The sequence below is a fragment of the Corylus avellana genome, chromosome ca8 (assembly GCF_901000735.1).
Source record: "Corylus avellana chromosome ca8, CavTom2PMs-1.0".
Classification (NCBI taxonomy): domain Eukaryota; kingdom Viridiplantae; phylum Streptophyta; class Magnoliopsida; order Fagales; family Betulaceae; genus Corylus; species Corylus avellana.
This window is the reverse complement of record NC_081548.1, coordinates 22,844,310-22,866,876: the sequence shown is the minus strand read 5'-3', so window position 1 is coordinate 22,866,876 and position 22,567 is coordinate 22,844,310. Positions and strand designations below refer to the sequence as shown.

The window sequence follows — 22,567 nt, the reverse complement described above, 5'->3', positions numbered from 1 at the left end:
ATAATATCCAAATAGTTATTTTTTGAATATATATAGAAATGTTAGAGATCAATAAGTTCTCCATATTTGACCTATATTCTCTTACAATCAACCATTGAATTTGTAGACTTATGTAAATCTCATATAAGTCAATGGTGGACCTCATAAATCTAATGGTTGATTGTAAGAGAATATGGGCTAAATATGAAGAACTTATTGACCCATAACATTTCTCATATATATATATATATATATATATAATCTTAATTAATACTGTGAGCTTAACCTAGGCATATGGACTAAAATTGAATTTTGGAACGGTTATACCTGCCAAGAATGGGCTGATCCTGGGCCGACAATACTCTAAGACAACCCGAGCCCATTCTAGTTAACGGTGGCACAGGCAGAGGAAGCGGTTTGATACACTCCCGCTTCAAAAGCTCAACAATCTCGAACCGATACTTGTATGTAAGCTACAATATCTTGCGATGGATATATGCCACATACCGGGCCGAATATCGGCAACTCCGCTTAGATTCGGCCATGTTCCGAGAAATCTCAGTCTTCCGATGTCCCAAACGTCAACGTTTTTGTCCCGAATAGCGGCAGTCGCTGGCGATTTACGTTCCGAAAGCGATCCATCGGAGCCAAAATCTCGGAACCGGATGTTCTGTCTCGGAATGGGTTTCGTCGCACAGTTCTTCGCTCGAGAGCTTAAGAACCAAGGATGGTAAGTTCCTTTCCACTGATTATCTTTCTTTGCTATAATTAATATCTCTCTTCGGCTTGACTTGAATTTACAAAGCATTCCTTTGTGAAATGGTTTTGAATAGAGTAAAGACATTGGATTTTTGAATTGAATATTAGGGTTGTCTCCGGGACTTGCACGAGCATGGTGAAGAAGAAGAAGCTTGAAGAGATGGGATTTGATGCTTACCTTTTCGATGCAAATGAGCCAGAGTGAGCGTGTGTGAATTTTAAGTACTCATTTTTCGTTCTTTTTTTATTTTATTTTATTTTTTAATTCTGCGTTTTTCTTATTTTGGCACTTAATTGTTTCTCTTTTGATTAAATCCCAGACAGAGCATTCTAGATACTATGAAATATCATACCCACCTTATTGTTTCGATCCCTCCTGCTGTGGGTATTGGTGACCCGGTATGTTAAAAGTACTATTTGTCATTTTTACGTTTAAGGTTGTGCTGAATTGATTATCTCTCTTGGGGTGATCTGCTTTCAATGAGATAATTTTTTCCATTGTGTTCTGATCAATTTTGTAGATGCTTCGGCATGAAGAACTTCTAACGAGCACATTAATGGATGGAAATCTCCGATGGCTTTGTTATTTGTCATCAACTGGTATGTGTATATTCGAATTCCTAATGAACCAACAGTTGCATCACAGTGACTTGAGTGTAACATTTTTTTATTATGATTGTCTATTGTTGCTGTCTTTATTTCTTTGGCTTTGGGATTGGAGGTCTATGTTATTGTCTGAAGTACTTTATTGTCGGCTTGTCGCGTGTATTCATCTTAATAGAGTAATGCTACTCTTCACACACATTTCACACCGGCTGATGTGATGTGTTTTAAGTGACTTCTCATGTTTGCCACTTGAAAAAAATAAAAGAAAAAATACTTAAAACACGCTACGTCAACTAGTGTGAAATGGGTGTAAAGAGTAGCATTACTCATCTCAATGTGAATACAAGAGCAATGAGCAACTAGACATTCTACTGTTGCAAATTGTCTTCAAATACAGTTTGCAAACATATGTACTATGAGGAGTAACAATGCTGAACAGTAATTCACTTCAGAACTCGTAATTTTATTCTTTACAGCTCCTACTCTCATCCTTGGATCCAACTGTTCTTTGCATAATTTTTCTCTGAAGCTCCTGAATTGGTCTTTGACCCTGGAGAAATTCCTTTGCTGGCAGGTGTATATGGAGATTGTGGTGGTGCATGGGTAGATGAGGAGTAAGCAAGTGCATCTTTACTAACCTCTTAAGCATGCAAAATCCTGTGCCTACGGTGATGTCAATTGCCCTAAATATGTGCATTATCCTATGGCAGTTATCCTACTAGCCCTACAAGAGAGTTGGCAAACTTAAGGTTGGTTGCTGAGAAGAAATGGTTAAATCTGGGTGATGATCTTGGGCTCTCGGCACAAGTATTTCGGCTAGGAGGTATCTACGGCCCTGGTAGAAGGTTGTAATGAGCTTTTAAGTATGACCAAATAGCTGCCTTTTGTTTTGGATCTGCAGTTTACTAGACAGTTCACGTAGTCACTTTTCAATGGGATTTAACCAATAGTAGTATGAGTTTTAGCTTGATGTTTCATGCTATAAGCTTTATTGTAATTAAAATCTGCCATGAAAAGTTGCCAATATCATTTTGCATGACCATTATGAAAGGTTGACCCATGATTTATAGTGACCTATTATTTGATATATTTCTTGTTAGCTTATCGATCATCTGAAAAATCAGTTTGGCCTAGAGCCTATGCTCTGATGGAGTTAAGGTTTGGTTCAAATTTTCCATGCTTAAGGTTGGTTTTTATGGTAAACTGTTTTCCGCTACAGTGCTGTTGATACAATAATTAAGCAAGGAGCATTGTCAGAAGGTCAGAAGATGAGAGTATACAGGCAATATACATCAAGAATTCATGTTGAGGACATTTGTCAGGCACTTAAGGCCAGTATTAACACACCTTCCCCCGGGTAGGTTCCAATCATCACCCTTCCTAAAGTCTGTTATATTTTCTCACACGTTATTTATTCCAGTTCTGATAGATTGCTAGAAAAACAAATGTAAGATTCTTGATATTTAAGATATTGGTAAACAATCTCCATCAGGATTATTTTCCTTCTTAACAGGAAAAGAAAATGTAGTGCTAAATAAGAAACTGGAATCCCAAGGCCTCATAATATGAAGGCATATTCATAAAAACTTTGAATGCCACCTCTTCTTAAAGACCACCATGTATGAGGGACACATGTCACATATTTTCTTATGCGTAATTATACACATACAACTATTTTAAAACTTCTAATACGTGTTAGCATGTGGTCAGAGACACATCAGTCACTAAAAAAATAATTTTAACATCCTCTAATCATATGCTGACACGTGTCACAAATGGTAAAATAGTTCAAAGTCTAGCATTTTACTGTTTTTATACGCATATGTCACACACACACACATATATAGACACATGTTTCCTAGCATGCGAGAGAAGTTCCAAGTTAGTTTGTAGTTGTCTAGGTTTAGAGCTTGTTATCTAATTTGGAGCTCAACAGAAATGCATGGGACAGGCCCAGAGATTTTGAGAAATCATGAGGGTTTGAATTTTCGGTTGGCATGGACCATTTCTTTTATTAGTAACTACTCTGGCTTTTGTTTCCTTTTTTGTTTCTTCAATCCCGTTTATCACATAAAACTTTTCATTCTGTTATAAATTTAATCTTTTGCAACCTTGTTAATATGCTTGCAGTGGGAAACATTTTCCTTATTTACTGCCTTTGATTGTTGTTTCAGGAAAGTTTACAACATCGTTGATGATGACCCGGCCCCTCGGGAAGAAGTCTTTGCATATGCAGGAGACTTGGTTGCGAAGAAGTGGCCCGGCCGGATCAAGCAATCCCCAGGGAAATCAGAACCCGTTGTTGAGCAGGGTACTCCAAGGGGTGAGAAGCGAGTTTCGAATGCTCTTATGAAGAAGGAATTAGGAGTGAGGCTTCTCCATCCAAGTTATAGATCAGGTTTGCAGAGCATTATCAGCCATTATAGAAAAGCACTATGACACCAATGCATCTTCTTTCGTCGTTTTTCCAATGTAAATTAATTGGAAGCTCTGCTGAAAATGTTGCATGATTATGCCAGCTAAAGTGGCTGGTAGGATGAATCATCAATCGCATATTACAGTGAGGGTGATCTATGAGAACAAGCATTGGTTCAATTTGTTTTTTGTTTAATAAAGTATTGTGATGAGAGATAAAGATGAAAATTATTGGTATGAGTGTTTTGTGTTTTAAATTGTTTGTTAATATTTTTCTTTTGAGCATAGAAAATAAAAGACAATAAACAAAAAATTTAACAAACAGGATGACGGTTTGCAAGTTATTTGAAGAAAACATAAAGACAGATTACACTTGACCATGTCTTTGGATTCAAATTGAAAAATATAGTTGAAGCGAAGGTCACTAGTTCAAATCCCCCCTCCCCCTTTTGTGTGGACATGTCAAAAAAAAAAAATTGAAAAATATAGTTGAAATATAGATATAAATTTTGCCTACCCAAAATTAAAAAGAAAAAAACTATACATTAGAACAAGCATTGTCACTTAGAGCTGAATCAGATATATAGTTGTGATATATATGATTTTGTTTCTTAATAAAAGCTACCATACTAGCTCTTACCCATTAAAAGAGATCTTAAAGCTATAGATTTTATGAATATTGCTAATGTAACTAGTCTCACAATGATTGAAGGACGTAGTTTTCTTTTAAATTGGATTAATTTTTTCAAAAAAACTAATTTATTAAATTGACATGTATTATTAGAGTAATTTTTATAAATTTCACATGCTCTAAAGATCGTGTTTATGAGTGATCTACCATTACATGTACACCCAACGGTCCAACACTCCATACACATTGGATTATGTGTGTATGTGGTGCTTGAAAGTCGTAAAGAGTGAACAAAGTTTAGTAAATGTGGATTATGTTCAACCAACATCTGACATCAACAGTCAGGATGGCCGAGTGGTCTAAGGCGCCAGACTCAAGTTCTGGTCCTCGTGAGAGGGCGTGGGTTCAAATCCCACTTCTGACATTTTGTTTTCTTTTCTCATCTCTCAATTTCTCTGATTTTTTATTAAACACAATTTGGGCTTCGATCAAGTATCAATGCAATGTGGGTTGGGCCTGAAAAACTTGCTGATGAGCTTTTTTTATAATTATTTTGTAAGTTTTTGACGTGTTCGTGTACTATTGGCCAGCCCAAGAATGGAATGCGTAGAATATGCATAAATAACTTTAGAGCTCAAAAAGTCAATCCATGGCTCTACTGGTAAGTCAACAAAAGGCTGGAAGCTGGATGGTAATAGGACGGATGACAATGGAGGTGGGCAAGATATCAAAGGACGGGTGTCTAATTCCAACAATATTTAGTAAAAAGAAGTGAAACTTACCCAAAAACAAGTGTTACCAACGCAATGATCTTTGTGTTTCGTTTATTGTATAAATAGGAACAATAGATTTAATGACGTTGTCTAATTCCAACAATATTTGTTACCATCGCCGCCTTTGAAGAAAAAGTGTTAAGAAGCGAAACTTACTCAAGAACAAGTGTTACCAATGCCATGATCTGTGTGCTCTGTTTATTGTATAAGCAAGAATTACGGATTTAATGGGGACTGATGGGAGCCATGGTCCAAAATTATTAAAAATATTTTTTTGTAATTTGTTAGAAAAAACAATTCCGCCCTTAGAATTTTTTCTTATTTTGGCCCTTAGAATTTTTTTTTTTTTTTTTGTTCACAATCAAATTGTAGTTCTGTCCCTATGTGTAAACCTTCGAGAAGGATGCCTCAGCTTAAATAGAGGTGTAGGATTTGTTGGGGACGTGAAAATTCATTGTTTTGGCAACAAATAATTGTACTTTTTTGTTGGTAAATATAATGACATGTTTGTGTTTTTGGTTTTGTTCTCGAATTGTAAATAACATAATAATAATAATAATAATAATAATAATAGGAAATCTTTAATACAGCCTCTTAGTGAAATTGATTACTTGTAGTATATTGCTATTTAAACAAAAAAATTTCTCTAAACTGAGTTAGAAAGAAATTCATTTAATTCAGTTTATTAAATTAACTTATGTCCTTAAAAATATGTGATTCTTACATGTATTTTTAATAAAATTAACTGAATATATGATTCTTACATATATTTTAAAACATGTCAGGTTAATATACACAGAAATTCTTTCCACCCCATTTATTTTAAGAAAAAAAAAATCCTTATTATTTTGTCCTAGATTCTTCCTTGCCAATCAGATTATGCCGTGGTGAATGGTGATCTACAATTCTCTTTAGGAGATAGACGGTCAAAGAAGACGGACAAAGTGACAAAATACGCTGTCTTTGAGGAACGCCCACGTTGTGCGACAAGACCCTCTGGGCCCTGTTTGGCAAAGGCCTTCAAAAACCTTGAATTTTTTTTAAACAAAATTGATTTTTCAACATATTTATTTTTTATACTGCCTTAATAACTTATTATTATTTTTCATTTTTCTATTCAAAAAATTCAAAACTTCTATCTATTTTTTATATCACATCAATCACCTCCAAATCAAAAACCCTATACATGCGCATTAATAAACAAGGCCAGACTACTTCCATGTTCTTGCACATTTATACGAGTCTCATAGCTCGTCCAGCATTTAGTCGATCTATACACTCTGGGTGCAAATCTGCAGGCAAGCACAGCAGCTCCCAAAAGGTTAAAAGGGTACAACAAAAAGGTCAGGCTTGACAGCAACTGCAAGGCTCAAACTCATTAAAATCCTAGGAATACTTTTTCCCACATACCTCGTTTCATGCGGGCTGGGTGGTAGCACTGAAATAGCACTACAATATTCCTTGCAAAAGGCACAGGGTTTAATGGGGTGAGTCATCTTTTAGTGATTGATTCGAGCTTGAGTTTTCTCACAAGCCTTTTTGGTAAGCAAGGCTAAATCCACATTATTAAGGACCAGATTTGCTGGACGATATCTGTTTAAGGTTAACCACGTTTTTTTAACACCTGTGTCGTATCTCCTACAAAATTATCGTTTCATGCGGGCTGGGTGGTGGCACTGAAATAGCTGGAAAAATCCTCAAAAGAAACAAAATATTTAAACTAAATTTATTAGGGAGGCTAGGCTACAATTTAAGTAAGAAACATCCTAAATGGTGAGCGTAACGTCTTATAATGAGAGAGGTTCTCACTCACCACTTTCCAGTTTGAGAGGTCAGGTCAATCTTTGCGATATCTTGCCCAAAAACCCTTCTTCCTGGCAGAATCGTTCTCTGAAAGGGATCTACTCCACTTGGAACCAATAGAGAAGTGCCGCCTCAAGAAAGGCCTCGCAAACGAACTCCTCGTGCTAGAACTGGGTTCCATCTTGGCAACTTTTCCCTTATTTTCAGCATCTTTATCCTGATCAAAAACATCAAAATCACAATCGAGGTAACTATCCACAACCCGGTTTTTCGATATCTTATAGCTCTTTGCCTTTAACTCTGCTTCTATTCTTAGAGCTTTTCTTGACATTTTTGAGACTTCCTTCTCTCCAACCGTACAAACCGGGCAAGGCGGGTCGTACCGGTCAGCCTCCACTGTCATAGTCTCCAGGCATTCAGCATGGTAAGCATGCCCACAGACCAGCACGGAAGCCACTGGGACCTCATTGCTGATGAGCAATTTCTGGCTACTCCATGAAGATCTCTCTGTTAGGAGCTTTGAGCAGGCTCCACAACAATGCAATTCTACTGAGGGAGAATATGAGAACCTGCTGCTGGATCCACTTATCTTGCCATGGCCAGAGCCGAAGTGCTCACTATCAAAAGACCACCTTTCTCTTTGTGAAGACGCCACAAGCTCAGAAAAGGTGCGGATTGACCAGCCATCAGAAGATCCACATTGGGATCCAGTTGCTAAGTCGTTGCTTCCAGTGGAGAGTACAAAAGACGGTCTTCCTTCAGATATTGAGTTGTTATTTGGCGATTTCAGTCGCAAGATTCGACTATCAGAGACTTGTCGCAATAGCTGGTGTCCAGGTGAACGACGGGCCCGCCTTGATGGTGTTGAGTTAGGAAGAACCAGATATGCATGGGTAGGCAGAGTATCGATGGATGGTGTTGAGAGAGCTGAAGGTATGGCGAACGAAAGATTTGGTGCAGATGACTCCACAATTTCTGGTGATTCTGCTAAGTTCTTCACCTAAAAGATAACAAAAGAGGCTTAGGCATTAATCTAAGGATGAGGGAAGAAAATGTTTGAGCAATAAAGAGCAAACTACAAAACTTCTACTAAACATAATTACATTTCCTTCAAACTTACCTCTGTAGAAAAATTGCTTGCCATCGACAGATCTGCAGCAAGCACAAGAACATCAGTGGACAGAAGATGCAAGCAACAAAATACATCAATCCACAAACCAAATCACTATATTGCACTACAATATGAAATGGAAATGGGAAAGCCTTAATCCAGTGTCATATGAAATGGAAGTGGGAAGGCAAACCAAGGGACTTTGCACCACTAAATCCAGAGATATGTGAGTTGTAAATTGTACATGATCATCCCTTTGTTATTTTTCCTATAGCACGATAACAGAGGTGTGGCCAAGTGCATGAGCACATTAAGATCCATTAAAAAGCATCTTATATTGGTTTTAAGCTTAGAAAATCCAAAAGGAGCATTGCGTAAGCCAAGTACTCCAAAGAAAAAGACAAAAGAATCACAATGCAAAAGGGAAAGGGGAGGCAGGTAGGAGGAAGGCAGGTACATTACTATGTCACATCCTGACACAGTAATTTACAACATAACAAAATTGTGACATGTGTTCAGGGACGAATGTCACATCCTGACACAGACAGATGAAATTTCTGTATTGTAATTTCTACAGTAACTACACTTTATGGACATGTTCTTCTGCCTAAACGGAAGCACCATAGACAACAATTACTTGAAGAAAGTATCAACATTAATATCCATTTTGAAACAATTACAGCAAAACCAGGATTTCCTCTTGAGGCCAAGCAAGAAAGCATTGTTGTGTCTTTCATCATCAAGGGGGTAGGCAAAACAATATTTTCAACTGAAAAGCATTTCTTGTTTGTCAGAGGACGAAAGTTCAACACATTGTACCTAGTCTGAAAAAATAGTTTTCGAAGACAAAATGGCTTAAATAACGTAGACAAAGGGTGAAATGGGGGAAAAGGTTTGAAGTTTGATTTAAAATAAATAAATAATAATTGAAGTTTAAATGTCTAAATCACTTTGATGCATCCAAACAATACCTTGCAGGCAAACTATACATTACAAGGATTTACCTGAATGTGGAGTCATCAGATTCACATCAACTCCTTCATGAACTGGAGACTTCAGAGAGGTGGGTGTTCCAAAATTGTCCATGAGGCTTCCCACATCAGACAAATTACCTCTTTCAGAATCTAAGGACCCTTTTAACTCCATGCTATAATTCCTGCTGATTGCATGGGACACGTGATCGGACGGATTCTCAATTTCGCCAGCCACACGCCCTCTACTATCCCACCGGCAGCTCCATGATGGTGAATGGATGACATTCCTATGCAAAGTTTCACCTACAGCTCCTTGGGCGAGGGTTTTATCCCTTGCAGCAACACAACAAGCTGACCCCATGATCACTAGAAAGTCTACCGCAAGAGGAAGCACAAAGTACAAAATGGATGACTAGTTTATCCTGACTTGCCAAAAAATGTCAACATCAGGCTATTATTAATGTAAACATTCACTAATGAAAAAGCAATGGAATACAATAAAAAATTAAGAACAATAAAATTTAATACATACTTCAGACCATTTTTCTCACTAAATAGCTGGAATGCTACTTCATCCTGAAAAATGCACAAAAACAGCAATAATTTTAATTGCCAAGTAAGAAATTAGATATATAAAATATCAAAACTGCCTCAAAGTCAAAGCTCTAAGCAGATGATTGCAGTAATAGTTCTTCCACAGAAAAGGCAAGAGATAATTATAACTCATAGTGTGAGTGATTATCAATAACTGACTAGCAATCCTATTCACAAAAAACCAATTGGGTAAATATACAATCTAAAATCCCTCTCAGGCAAGGTGAAAAACAGTTAAACATGCCACCCTAGAGCTTGAAAAATAATTAATTGCATCTTTGATATGTTAAGCAAATTGAGAAAACGGAATAAGGGGGAACAACAATCACAGAGTACTTCCATAGTGATTACATCTTTATGATTTCAAAATAGCATATTAAGACGACAACAATTTGGCAGAACGGCAATGGAAATCCGAGTAGAAACTGAAATCTAATGTGAAGAACTAAGCCAAAATAAACTCCACAGGGTTCAAAAAAGAACAGACGTTTACTGAACAGCATAGTGAAAGCCAAATTCAAGGGCATCTCTCTCTCACACACACACACATATGCACACGCACTGGAGTCACCTGATGACATGTGAAAATGCCTATTACTCGCACTTTTGCAAATCAGAAATGAAAAAACTTCTAAAATAGAAACTCATAGAGTTTTTTCATTTGCAAAAAGAGCAACACAGTCTAGCGTATCTTTCAAGCATATTGAGAAACATTCAAGCCGTACAGCGGAGAAACTATCATTACATATACCAAATTCACACCAATAAGTTGCTTTAAGTCATAGTAGAGCATTTCCTGTCTTTGTTGAGTGCAAAATTAACTTCGGCATCAAAAAGGAAACAATCAATTGGTTATAGAATCTAAAAGCTCGAAGTCCATAAACCTCGTCTCCAGTTTCCAATTCAAAAATCACAACAAAATTTAACCTAAACTGAAATCACAACCACAAGAATTTTGAAATAATCACAACCTAATTTAACCTTACAGAAATATCTCCAGATTCAACAATCGCAAAAAATATAAAATGAACAATAACATAGGAAAAATTAACTAAATAAATAAATCCATACACACAGATATATTTTTACCTAAGTTTGTAATTAACTGAAACAAAAAGAACGAACAAATGAAAAACAAAATAAAAAAACCACAAAATAGCAGTAAGTTTCGATCGAAATCAAACAATAGCTTACACTGAAAAAAAAAAAAACACCTAGTGCTTTCATACTGTCTAAGAACCGTTTTCTGTGAGCAACAAAAATAGCATAAATATGGAAAGAATGCTTGAAGCGGAACGCACCGTTTGGGCCTAGGGTTGCAGAGGAAGTTGGAGAAGAGAAAGCTCTTCGGTAGAGAGAGACTTAAACGGTGTGAATATGACGTCGTGGGGTAGGGGTTCGGTTGATTTTCGCGGCAGAGAGGGGCGCCGATCGTTATGACGGTCTCGAGTGTGTCTGTCTGTGTCTGTGTGTGAAATGTGGGTGAGACTTATGGGGAATTGAGCCACGTTTCTCTATTTCTCTTTTCTTTCGCTCTCTCTCATCTCTTTCTTCGCAGTGAAACCAGGAAATGGGCAATCCTCCCCTGCTTTCTTCTCGACCACGTGGAGTGCGCACAACGCGTTCTACTTTGTACCGCTTTTTCTGCAAAAGCCGACACAAATGTCATATGGGCCTCACGGGCCCAGGTTTATCCATCTGGGCCGGATATGAATGGATCTGAGCCCACTAAGGATATGATGTAGATAACGTATTTCAGACTAATCCAACGGACAGAGGCAGCAGTGACAGAGACGATGAGGCCGAGAAAAAATTAGCGGAGAACCCTAGAAGTGGTAACTTCAGAGTAGTATTGCAAGGGGCTCTGGTTCAAGGTAATTTCTCTATTTCTGTACGGTTGTGGTTTATCTGTATGTTCTTTTGGTGGTTTTAGTTTACTTTCGTGATATAATGCTTGGTAAACAATGGCGGCATTTGCGTATTTATAGACTTTGGAAATGTTGGTACTTTCACCATAGTGTATATGTATGTTTATATACTGGGACTTCTTTTTTTTTTTGGAGTTGGGTATGAGTTTTATGCGATGGTAACTAGAAGAACTTGAAAGGAAAGATTGGAACGCTAATTCATGATATTTCCCTTGGAAAGTATTGTTGTACAATTTGCGAAGAGGTTGAAATGGTAGAATAGCGCAAATGAATGAAGAGGTCTTCGCAAGGATCCTATTTCTAGTGTCCCATTTGTGATTATTTGATGTTACTGATGGCTTGCCTAATAGTGTGGCTATGTGTTACCAGAAGGTATATCATTTCCCTATCTACTAAGGGGAAGATAGATAGATAGATAGATAGAGAGAGAGAGAGAGAGAGAGAGAACTTGTGATACATTTATTCGGGTTTGGGAAAATATTAGTAGCTCGATAAGTTGACGATTGAGCTTAAGAGTTGCCAATATCATGTAAAAGAAAACAGAAATGAGAGAAGAGAAGGGAGAAGAGAGACGGAAAAATAGGTTGCTTGATAAGTCATTATACTAGTGTGGCCTATTCCCTTCATCATATCTATTATGCATTTCCTGCTCCTTCCCGTTGAAGACTGGTATTCTAGATTGGCAATACAGCATCTCTCAAATCAGTATTTGGGTGTTATTGGTGGTGAACATAATTTGAAAGCATTTGGTTAATGATGTATTGGCCATCAGTCCAAAATTGGTACAGGTGGAACAATTTTAGTATTAAAAAGCTTAGAGATCGATAACGTAGGTCATTGGTGCGAAAGTTGGTTTTAATAAGCGCGTGGCTTCTTCTGTTTATGATGGTCAATATGTCGATTCCTATATTTAGGAATGCATACATGCACGTCTGTTGACCTTGCTGTATAATATCATCAGACCGGTTGCCTTTCTTATTGTTGGAGTGCTTTTAAATGTTTATGTGCTATTCTTCTTAAGGGGTAATACTTCCACTCATTTAACATTTCTGGTTGTATTCAGCACAGGAGTGTGTGTTTATCAATGGAAACATGCTTACCAGAGAATGGGAGGGTTACTTCTTGCATTTGATCACTTCTATTTGCTCCTCCTATGCTGATCTATTTCAAACTTTCTTGTTAATATATTGGTTTTTAAACAGGTACTTCACTATGATACTAAATGGATGCACAATGCCCTCTGGGTGTGGCCTTTTGAATTCGAGGGCGGGTAAGCCCACCATAGCCCGTGGCTCATTCTTCACATGCATTTCTTGTTTGCCTGCTAAGGCCACATTTTCAAGCATGAGCTCAAGGGGATCTCATCAGGAGGGTAAGTCTTGGTTGGCTATAGGCACATGAACGGCCTTGTCTTATATTCTTTGTACCCTGTATCATTTCGCATCCAGATGATGATCCAATGTTATGGAGCTTCTCAAATGCCGTAATTTCTATATTTGTTTATTCTTAATTGTAGGTAAGCCACTCTTGCACCTTTCAGCTGCTTCAACCCCACTTTTAAGTGGGGATCAAGGTAGCCTTTTACGCACAATCCCCTTGCTACCAAGGCGACACAGATCTCATATGACCCCTCGAGCATCAAAGGATGTTCCATACAGTTTCCGCTTCCCTCCAATGACCAAGAAGCCAAGATGGTGGTGGAGGGCATTGGCCTGCCTCCCCTATTTAATGCCTCTCCACGAGACATGGATGTATGCTGAGACAGCATATAACCTGCACCCCTTCTTGGAGAATTTTGAATTCTTAACATACCCATTTCTTATTGCCATTGGGCAGTTGCCGAGCTGGTTCTTGATGGCATATTTTTTTGTAGCATATCTTGGAGTGGTGAGAAGGAAGGAATGGCCTCACTATTTCAGATTTCATGTGGTAATGGGCATGTTGTTGGAGATTGCCTTGCAGGTGATAGGGACTGTGAGCCGTTGGATGCCACTTGCTGTCTACTGGGGTAAAGTGGGGTTGCACTTCTGGACAGCTGTGGCATTTGCTTACCTTTTCACAGTCTTGGAGTGTATACGTTGTGCTCTTGCTGGCATGTATGCTGACATCCCTTTTGTCTGTGATGCTGCATATATTCAAATTCCATACGATTAAGGATGGAAAGCAGAAAACAGAATTCGGTTGTCGGTCCATTGCTGCATATGTTCGCTCTTATTGTATGACAGACTTTGTGAGAAGAAACTTGTTTTGTTGTTAAAACCTGCCGTGTGTAAATTTTTTCATTGGATGAGTTATGTTTGTGCTGTTGCAGGATCCTCTTTTCAATTGTTAGTTATCCATGACTGTTGTGATAGTATTTTGCATGTTAATTTCATGCTATGTTGCCTACTAGTCCCAGACTCCCAGTCCTGTGGAACTTTCTGCTCAGATCTCCAACTTTCTGTTCTAATGTTCATAGTATTCTAATTTTTTTCAAGCCTAATGGGTCTTACAGGTTGACCCAGTGTCTTTATACAAATTCATGCATGTGGGTGGATGTGTAGCTTGGTTTTGGAGGCCCACCCTGACCCAAACAAAGCAGTGTTGACAGGCTACTTTCAAGCCTTATATGGGTTAAATATGGCCTACTCCAAAGACCGAAATGACCGAAATGACCGTGGCAGGTCATTGTTATTAAAAAAAACATGTGTTTCTTACGTACAAAAGATACATTGCGAAAGTAACAATGTTAAAGCCTCCAACATATAAAGTTTGCCATCCCTTCTCACACTCGAAGAAAAAGCCTCCAATAGAATTAGAGATGATATTTCCAAACTTGAGCAATGTTTGTGGACAAGGGACCTCAACTTACCATGATGCAACCCATATTAAATATTGGGTGAGTTGCTTCGGTGTTTCATAGCACTCAGACTCTTTGGATTGTTTCTATGTTTAGGTGGGCATGCCATTTTTGTCTCGCATTATACTCATGCCTTGTGTGCTGCGGGCCATTTTCAAAAGCATATAACTTTAATTAATGACATCAAAGTGGTAGGTTTTTTCATATGTTGCTTAAGGGGGTCCCTTGCCTTTTGCCAAGTCCATGATTTAAAACCACTATAAGTAAGGAGAATTTGAGGGAATTACGTCTATGTTCAAACTCTATATAAAATAGAGTATATTTATTCAATTACATGAGTTATCTAAGTATTATGAGAACTACAAGAGAGAAATATAAAAGAAACTCCATGCTTAAATTTGTTCCCAAAAGAGAACATGACAAACTTGTTAGTTAAATATTCACACGCTTGTAATACTGAATGAATAGAGAATCTGAGACAAAATTAGGAATTTAACTTTAGAAGGGTTCAACTGCATTAAATTTTATTTTAATGGCACCATCATAATAAAGTTTTAAAAAAGCACCTGAATATGCTAAAAAAAATTCTAACAAATTTTTATTTATTTATTTTTTTTTTTTGTGAAGTATGTGTAGCAATTTGTGTTCATGTGTAGGGTTCGCATAACGTTAAGGCATAGATATAAGAATATATAGGTCAACCTTAACCCAACCTATTTAGTTAAATGGGTCTAACCCATCAACTATAACCCACTCATTTCATATCAGGTTCGTGGATCGTACCAAAAATTGCCAGTTCCAAATGTTGCATATCGAGTTCAGATCATGTTAAGAAATGGATAAAAAACTATATAGAGTAATCATAACTCGATTCGTTTAATTAAATTGGTCAAACCCTCAACCATAACCTGTTAATTTCGTTTTTTACACATATTACATATCGTATTAAAAATTGCCACACGTAGAGAGCACCCCTCTCAGTTGGCCCCAAAATGGGAGTGGAAGTCAACACACATTACTCATCTACTTCTAATTTTTGGGGTTGATATTATTATGCCTTGTGGAGCATAGTGAAACGTTAATGCTACTTTGATGTTGTGCCTTAGAAAATAATAATGTTTGGTCTATAACCTTTTTTTTATTATTATTATTATAATTCTTTTACAAATTTAAGTGATAATCTACATTTCATAAAAATAAGTGTCACGTGCCGCTTTCTATTTTAGTAATTCACATGATAAATGTCACATAAATTCCTATAGCAATTCGGAAAATACTTGACAAAAATTATATTACCCTATCAACGCTTACAATTACATGAAAATTACACCTATAGAAACTCTCTCTCATAAGATGCCTTAGTATTTAATTGCACGTTGCCACCCCTCACCGGCCATACTGACTGAATATATTATTAATCACACACTTGCTGTAATGAACTCTTGTGAGCAGCAACAACAACCCAATTCACCCTCTTGCAGATTGTCAGAAAATAAATAAAAAATATAAAAATAATTCACCCTCTTGCAACTTAGTATCATTTGCACGACCTTTACGTACAAAATTAAGCCATTTTAAACTATTGACTTCCCACTAAACTCGATCAAGAGACTAGGATTAAGAAAAAGACACCATTCTCTTAATTGCATGCCTTTTCATTAATGGTTGCCCTCACGCTTTCATCATCTCCTCATTTCATTATTATTCTTTTTCCTAAAACTTTTTCTATCGTGCAACCAAAATCCATACATAGAAAGGCATCGTGACGAAAAATTTCATCATTCTCTGCCTGCTTACCCTTTTTAGGTATTACATCCACTAGAAAATATATATATATATATATGATCTACCTAAATTCACCCACTTCATTGCCTTCTTTTCTTAGGGTTTGGATATTGGTTGGTGATTATTTTTAATTTCCATGCCCTTCCTGCATTGATCGAGTTTAATGGTTTCTTTTTATTTTTTCTTTTTTCTTTTTTCTTTTTTACATAAGTACATTTATGGATTATATATATAGAAGATATGATATGTTATTGCATGAGTACAAATATGATAAGATAGTATTAATATTGTTAAACCATTAATTAAAAGATTAAGTTTATTATTTTTTATTAACTTAAGTTTTTTAGAAAATTGATAATTTAATATATTATTTTAGAAAATGTCATGAGTTTGAATCTTGACTCTATAATTCAATCTCAATTTCAGTTAAATTCTGTGTGTTTTTTTGCCCTACACATGAAGGGGGTAGTTAAAAATATAATTAAATGATCAAATTTACTATTTTTTATTAGCTTAAACTTTTGGCACAATTAATAATTTAATAAATAGTATGTTTACATAAAAAAGAAATTAATGAAGATCATATAGAATGGGTTATTTCTTAGTAATTCATTCTTATCCCTCCAACCCCACCAAAATTTGTTTTAAAAAAAGTTAGGGATTTTTTATTTTAGAAGTAACTTCACTAAAGACCCTTGAACTTCCACCCGATTTGACAAACCCCCCCAAACTTCAAAATTTCTCAATTTGGTCCTCTAAACTTTCAATTGCAATCAATTTAGACCCCTCCGTCTGATTTTAGTTAGACAATGACATTTATACCCTTGATTTTTTTATAAAATTTCAAATTTACCCTTAATTTCAAATTAAAAATTTTAAAATATATATTATATAAAACATAAATAAAAAATACAAGGTGACCAACAGTTGGGCCAGCTTTTGACCCTTTTTTTTCAATTTTTTTTTTTCATTTATTTCAATCTTTTCTTTTTTAATAAAAAGAAAATTGAAGGGTAATTTTGTCTTTTTTAAAGTTTTTAACGATTCAAATTAACGGAGGGGTCCAAATTGATTGCAATTGAAAGTTTAGGAGACTAAATTGAGAAATTTTGAAGTTTGGGAAGGTTTGTCAAATTAGATGAAAATTCAAGGGTCTTTAGTAAAGTTATCCCTTCATTTTATTTTATTAATTACGATCTCCCACAAAAATTATTATAATTCGGTATATTTTAAATTAAATTCTTAATTCTGTCCCTGTTGTAGCTAAAAAAAATTCAAGCCCATGTCTTTCTAGATAACATAAATAAATAAATAAAATTGTGCAAATAAACTCATAAATGGAGCATGCTCCACCAGCCGGCCCATTCTCATGGAGTAAGCAAGTACATAATTATTAATTCATATTAAAATATGAATTATGTAGAAACTCATATGATTAAGTACCAAATCAAAGTAAATAATGCATAATAAGTACGGATTGGTTGATCGTGCAAGACTTTTGTTTTCAAGCAACGAACCAAAAGCTTCCCTTTTTCGACTACTTTTGGTACATAAAGTTAATTAATTAGTGTGGGAATTATCTTTTACCTCTTTTACTAGTAATTTATAGTTATTTTAATTACCTTTATTTTTAATTTAGAGTATATAATCTGAACAAATATTACTTAAGCTTATCCTAATTGCGTGAAGATGAGCCGCCAATACTTAAAAATAAGAAAAATACTTTGACTACTACAACTTTTACAACTCTTTGCATACTAACGTGGTTGTTCGTGTAATACTGTCATGTCAAATCAAATTTAATTGTTTAGTTGTCAACGTCACGGGATCCAACTGGTATAAGCATGGACAGATTGTGAATGATATTCGAATTGTCTTACTAGGATTTCAGACGTGGTTTGTGGAATATGTTAAAAGGAGAGCGAATGCCACGGCCCATGGGTTGGCAAAGACTGCTGTAAATGATATAATAGATAAAATTTAGATGGAGGAGATCCCTAGTTATATTTTTTATATTGTACTGTCAGAGCTTTTTGCTCTTTCTGTTTAGAGCTTATGCTCTAAATTATTTATCTGAAATGAAAAAAGTTATTTCTCTAAAAATAAAAATAAAAAGTTTAATTGTCTAATAGCTGACATGTTAAGTATCTTGAAAGCATACAAAATACCACTAGATTGACACAACATTGTAAAGGATTTGTAATAAAAGGTATAATACTCCTAGTAGCACTCTAAAAATAAATAGTTTAAGTGTTTGTTTCTTTCTTTTCCGAAACTACATTTACTCACCTGAATTTACCAATGTGTCCTAATCTTTAAATTTGGTTAATATACCCATTAATTAATCAAATTAAAATATTAGGAAACATTGGCATAAGGGTTGCAGATTGTGAGAATAATTTTAGTATTTTTTTTAATCGATGGCAGTTGTCATTAACATGTGCCAATGAACTACTCTAGGGACTAGGGAAGAGCTGGGTTTCGATTGTTTCATATATGCACAAACCAGAGACATTGTCTATATATTAACAATTTGAATATAACCCACACAAAAGAAATTTTAAAAAAAAAATTAAAATGAATATACCATTCAATGGTGCAATATTGGTCTATATTATTGGTGCATTAATTACAGCACTGAGAACACAACAACCAAACAATGGGAGTGAGCTAGGGAGACGCGGATGGGATTAATTATCTATATTTTCTCTACTAAAATGTGTCTTTCTTCGATGATACTATTATTTAACTTATCATGATCTCATCCGTATCTTTACTTAGCTGCACTCAATTTGATGGATGGGCTTAATTGTTAGCCATTTGAACCCATAAATGTGAGATAATTCTATCGGATTTACCTTCTCATTAGGTTAACAAACTTTCTAATTTATTATTATTATTTTTTATTTTTTTATGTGTCCGCACAAGGTGAGTGTAAGGAAGATAGGGATTCAAATTAGTGAGCTCGACTTTATAAGGCGTGATCCCAGTCGAGTGAGCCACCCCTTAGGAGCACTTATTTTTTTCCGTTTGGACAAGGCTCTTCTATAATTTCTTATTATTAGATTATATAAATTTAGAGCCTTTTTGCATCGAATAATGTGAAAAGTGATACATATTAAAAATGTGATATTTTATCAACAAAAAAAAAAAAATTGAGTATATTTTTATTATATTTTTGCACTTTATATTGCAGAAAAGCTTTGAACCAAAAATTATTATTTAGTTTTTAACTCCAAATAATAATACAATAAAGGTTATTATACCAAAAGGAAGTTTCTCACTTTACGTGTATATATTTTTCATAATCATTGATCCGGGTTTGTCTTTTTTTTTTCTTTTTTTTTTCCCTATTTTGGGTAGACTTCAAATTAGATGGTAAGTGGTGTATTGGCATTAATTATCCTTTAAAAAAGCTGTTAACAATCAATTTGATAATTATTAGGTTGAAGCTTTGACGTCCAAATTTCTTTCACCATAATCCAATAAGAAAAGAAAGCTGATCCACCCGAAATTAATTGCCCTCAGACGTAAAGAAAAAAAGAAAGGACAACTAAAATTAGTTCTCAACCGGTGAAGCAATAGCTCCTGATATATAGATATACAGGCCATTTGTCTCTTGTACCCTTCACTGAAAGCCAACCCCAACCATTTATAACTATAACCACGACAACATTTTCTAGAAGATTTTAACAAAATTTAGGCCAAATATCCTCCATGTTTGCTTACTTTGACCATACATACTGTGAGGCATGCATGATGCATAGATGCTATATAAAAAGATCTTAGTTGAGAGCCAAAGTATAAAGCTTACGAACTTAGGATACCTCTTGGCTCCTATCCTCTTACATGTATCAAGGACACCTGTTTTTCAAGTTGAAAGATTTTTCTAAGCAAATTCAAGGGAAAAATACAATTGGTCTTTCTCAAATTACCACCCTTTTTTGCACTTAAACACATCGGTATAAGTTTCACCTTCCGTTAGTATTTGGCATAAAAATGAATAGAAAAATACCACACACATGACAAGCACTTGAATTTATTTTATTTAAATTATCCAAATGATTTAAAAGCTCTCAAAATGGTTATAGAGTGGCCAAACCACCACAAAATCAACCCCACAACCATCAAGGAGGTGGACAGACCACCCCTATAGGTTGTGGGGGTGGTTTGACCCTCCCCCAATTGATCAAGGGTGAACAACTCTCTTCGTATCCACCCTTTAATGTAATTCTTTTCAGTTGTTTCTATTTCTTAATAATTAATAAAGGTAACTTGGATAATTAAAGTACAACCATTTATGAGCCGATGGTTAGAGTCAAATGTTACTTTTTAAAGTTTAGTAAATTAAGGATTTATTTGGCTTTGCGGTTTTCAGAACGTGGGATTTAAAAAATAGGATTTTCAAAACATGTTATTTGAAAACACAATTTAAAATGCAATTAAGAGTTTGGTAAAATCTTCTCTTTCTATTCTAATCTTAAATCTTAAATATTGGCTCATATAAAATCTAACACGAGAAATGTGAGATTCTATAAACAACAAAACAGAGAAAATAAGAAGTAAAGACCAAGGCATAGTGAGTGCATCTTAGTAACTCTTAAGAAGCAGTAAAACACTTGATGACAATTGACAATAATGTTAATATATGGACAAACATATATGAACAAGGATGATCTAAATCACTATGCCAAGCAAATTACTATATAAAGAAAGGGCAAAAAAAATTTTGAAAAAAAAACATATAATAAATTTGGTGTAAAGAAGAAGAAGAAGAAAATTGCTGCCCAAGTGATGAAGATTAATAGAAATATTAATATAACCAGAGTGACATCATTCATTAAAAGCCCTTTACACCATAGCAATAATGACCCATTTTACAAACCAAGAACCTCATTCATTGGGTCCCTTCCGTTTGAGGACCATCACCATTCTCTCGCAATCACTACTTCCTCCTAGGTGCTAGCATAAAGCAAGATATTTGCTTTTTGTTTTTGTTTTTGTTTTGTTTTTTTTTTTTTACTTTTTATAGCAACAAAAAAACACCCTCTGCACTCATTGAGACCATGAACAAACACCACTGAAGAATATTACAAGACAACCATAAATTGACCATTTCAAGCTTTTTGAGTCGCTTGGTGATGATGATGATGGTGATTAATACCGAAACATATCTGCAGAAGCCATGATGGGTTGGTTAAGATAGAGCAAGTTCAAGGGGTTCATCATGCAGCTGTCAGCACTTGTCAGAAGAGTCTGCTGCTCGGTCTCGTAAACCCCACTGCTTGTGTTGATGTAATTGAGGATCTCATTGAGAGAGTCTAGCCTTTGGCTCAGTTCCATCGCTTGAGCCCTCAGGATGGAATTCTCGGCCTCAACATTTATGTAGTGCTGGGTGGTGAGGTTTATGCTTGTCATGATTTGGTTGTTGTTCTTCCTGAGATCTGCTACTAGGGCCATCAGATCGTCCAACTGCTTCTGTTTTCGCATTCGGGATCTCCTCGCCGATTCCCGATTCGATTGCATTCTTTTCCTTTTTCTCTGATCCATCAACAGCTGCAACTCCTCCTCCGACCCAGAGTTCTGAGTTGGTGTGGAGCCTGAGGAATTTCCACTAGAGGAAGCCATAATTTTTTTTTTTCCGTTCTTTTCGGGCGAAAGAGATTGGTTACCCAGAAAAAAGAAAAAAGAAAAACAAGATATTAAGATTCAAGAAACCTTAGGGAATTAAAAACCCTGGACCCAAATAACAGTAGTATTATTATTATGCTAATTCAGATACTTATATATATGTAATAACTATTTTATTATATATAACTCAAGCAGGGGTGAAAGATTATTTATGAAAACACATAGAACCAGTAGAGGAACACAACGGAGAAAGATTGAACTAAGTGGGTCCTGCGTCTGAGTGAGGAATTGATCATAAACCCGGAACGGAGGATTTCACTGAGAACAGGAGACATCAATCTCACACATCATATATTCGGCATCGAGATTAGATTCAAAAAGGAGGACAGAGAGGTTTCTATGACAGATCTCAGCAAAAAAAGAACCTTTTGCTGTCAAAATGGGAGATGTCAAGAGATTGATTATATGGGTTTTTGGTGTTGAACCCAAAACCCAAGATCAAAACCTTAAAAAGAGCGAAACCCACAAAATGGTGTCAAGAAAAACAGAGGAAAACAGAGAAAAAGGGACAGAATTTCCTTGACCCAACCAAACAGAACCTCAGATCTTACTAGAGAAAACTAGAAAGCCTGTAAACTAAAGGGAGGGAGAGAAGAGAGGAGGAAGAGGTTGTTAAGGACATTGAAGGGCCATTTTATAGAATAAAAAAAGAAGAAAATGGATCCGAAAAATAATTAAA

General features: G+C 35.7%; 4 protein-coding genes and 1 non-coding gene across 6 annotated transcripts; 3 read left to right on the top strand and 2 right to left on the bottom strand.

Annotated features, from left to right (window-relative positions):
* Window positions 1-427: 427 nt before the first annotated feature.
* LOC132189928 (uncharacterized) lies at window positions 428-3,981 on the top strand. Its single transcript, XM_059604773.1, has 8 exons — window positions 428-709; window positions 847-939; window positions 1,059-1,137; window positions 1,260-1,338; window positions 1,919-1,958; window positions 2,055-2,189; window positions 2,564-2,701; window positions 3,519-3,981. The coding sequence occupies exons 1-8, from the start codon at window positions 468-470 to the stop codon at window positions 3,781-3,783; spliced, it is 1,071 nt and encodes a 356-aa protein (XP_059460756.1). The 5' UTR covers window positions 428-467; the 3' UTR covers window positions 3,784-3,981.
* A 749-nt stretch (window positions 3,982-4,730) lies between these two features.
* On the top strand, window positions 4,731-4,814 carry TRNAL-CAA (transfer RNA leucine (anticodon CAA)). The gene has a single exon. It is a non-coding gene; the product is annotated as a tRNA-Leu (tRNA).
* Window positions 4,815-6,875: 2,061 nt separating this feature from the next.
* On the bottom strand, window positions 6,876-11,235 carry LOC132190254 (uncharacterized). Of its 2 annotated transcripts, none has more exons than XM_059605189.1 (5): window positions 10,947-11,235; window positions 9,584-9,627; window positions 9,082-9,477; window positions 8,087-8,118; window positions 6,876-7,966 (listed from the first exon to the last, which is right to left on the bottom strand). In XM_059605189.1, exons 3-5 carry the CDS (start codon window positions 9,410-9,412, stop codon window positions 7,001-7,003), a joined length of 1,329 nt encoding a protein of 442 aa, XP_059461172.1. In that variant the 5' UTR covers window positions 9,413-9,477; window positions 9,584-9,627; window positions 10,947-11,235; the 3' UTR covers window positions 6,876-7,000. The 2 variants fall into 2 exon arrangements, with proteins under 2 accessions (XP_059461172.1, XP_059461171.1); XM_059605188.1 differs by having other exon boundaries at window positions 9,082-9,473.
* Window positions 11,236-11,417: 182 nt separating this feature from the next.
* Window positions 11,418-13,891, top strand: LOC132189568 (protein TIC 20-I, chloroplastic). Its single transcript, XM_059604311.1, has 3 exons — window positions 11,418-11,519; window positions 12,776-12,945; window positions 13,090-13,891. Exons 2-3 carry the CDS (start codon window positions 12,786-12,788, stop codon window positions 13,725-13,727), a joined length of 798 nt encoding a protein of 265 aa, XP_059460294.1. The 5' UTR covers window positions 11,418-11,519; window positions 12,776-12,785; the 3' UTR covers window positions 13,728-13,891.
* Window positions 13,892-20,992: 7,101 nt separating this feature from the next.
* Window positions 20,993-22,321, bottom strand: LOC132189566 (bZIP transcription factor 44-like). The gene has a single exon (XM_059604307.1). The coding sequence runs from the start codon at window positions 21,823-21,825 to the stop codon at window positions 21,355-21,357; it is 471 nt and encodes a 156-aa protein (XP_059460290.1). The 5' UTR covers window positions 21,826-22,321; the 3' UTR covers window positions 20,993-21,354.
* Between the last annotated feature and the right edge of the window lie 246 nt (window positions 22,322-22,567).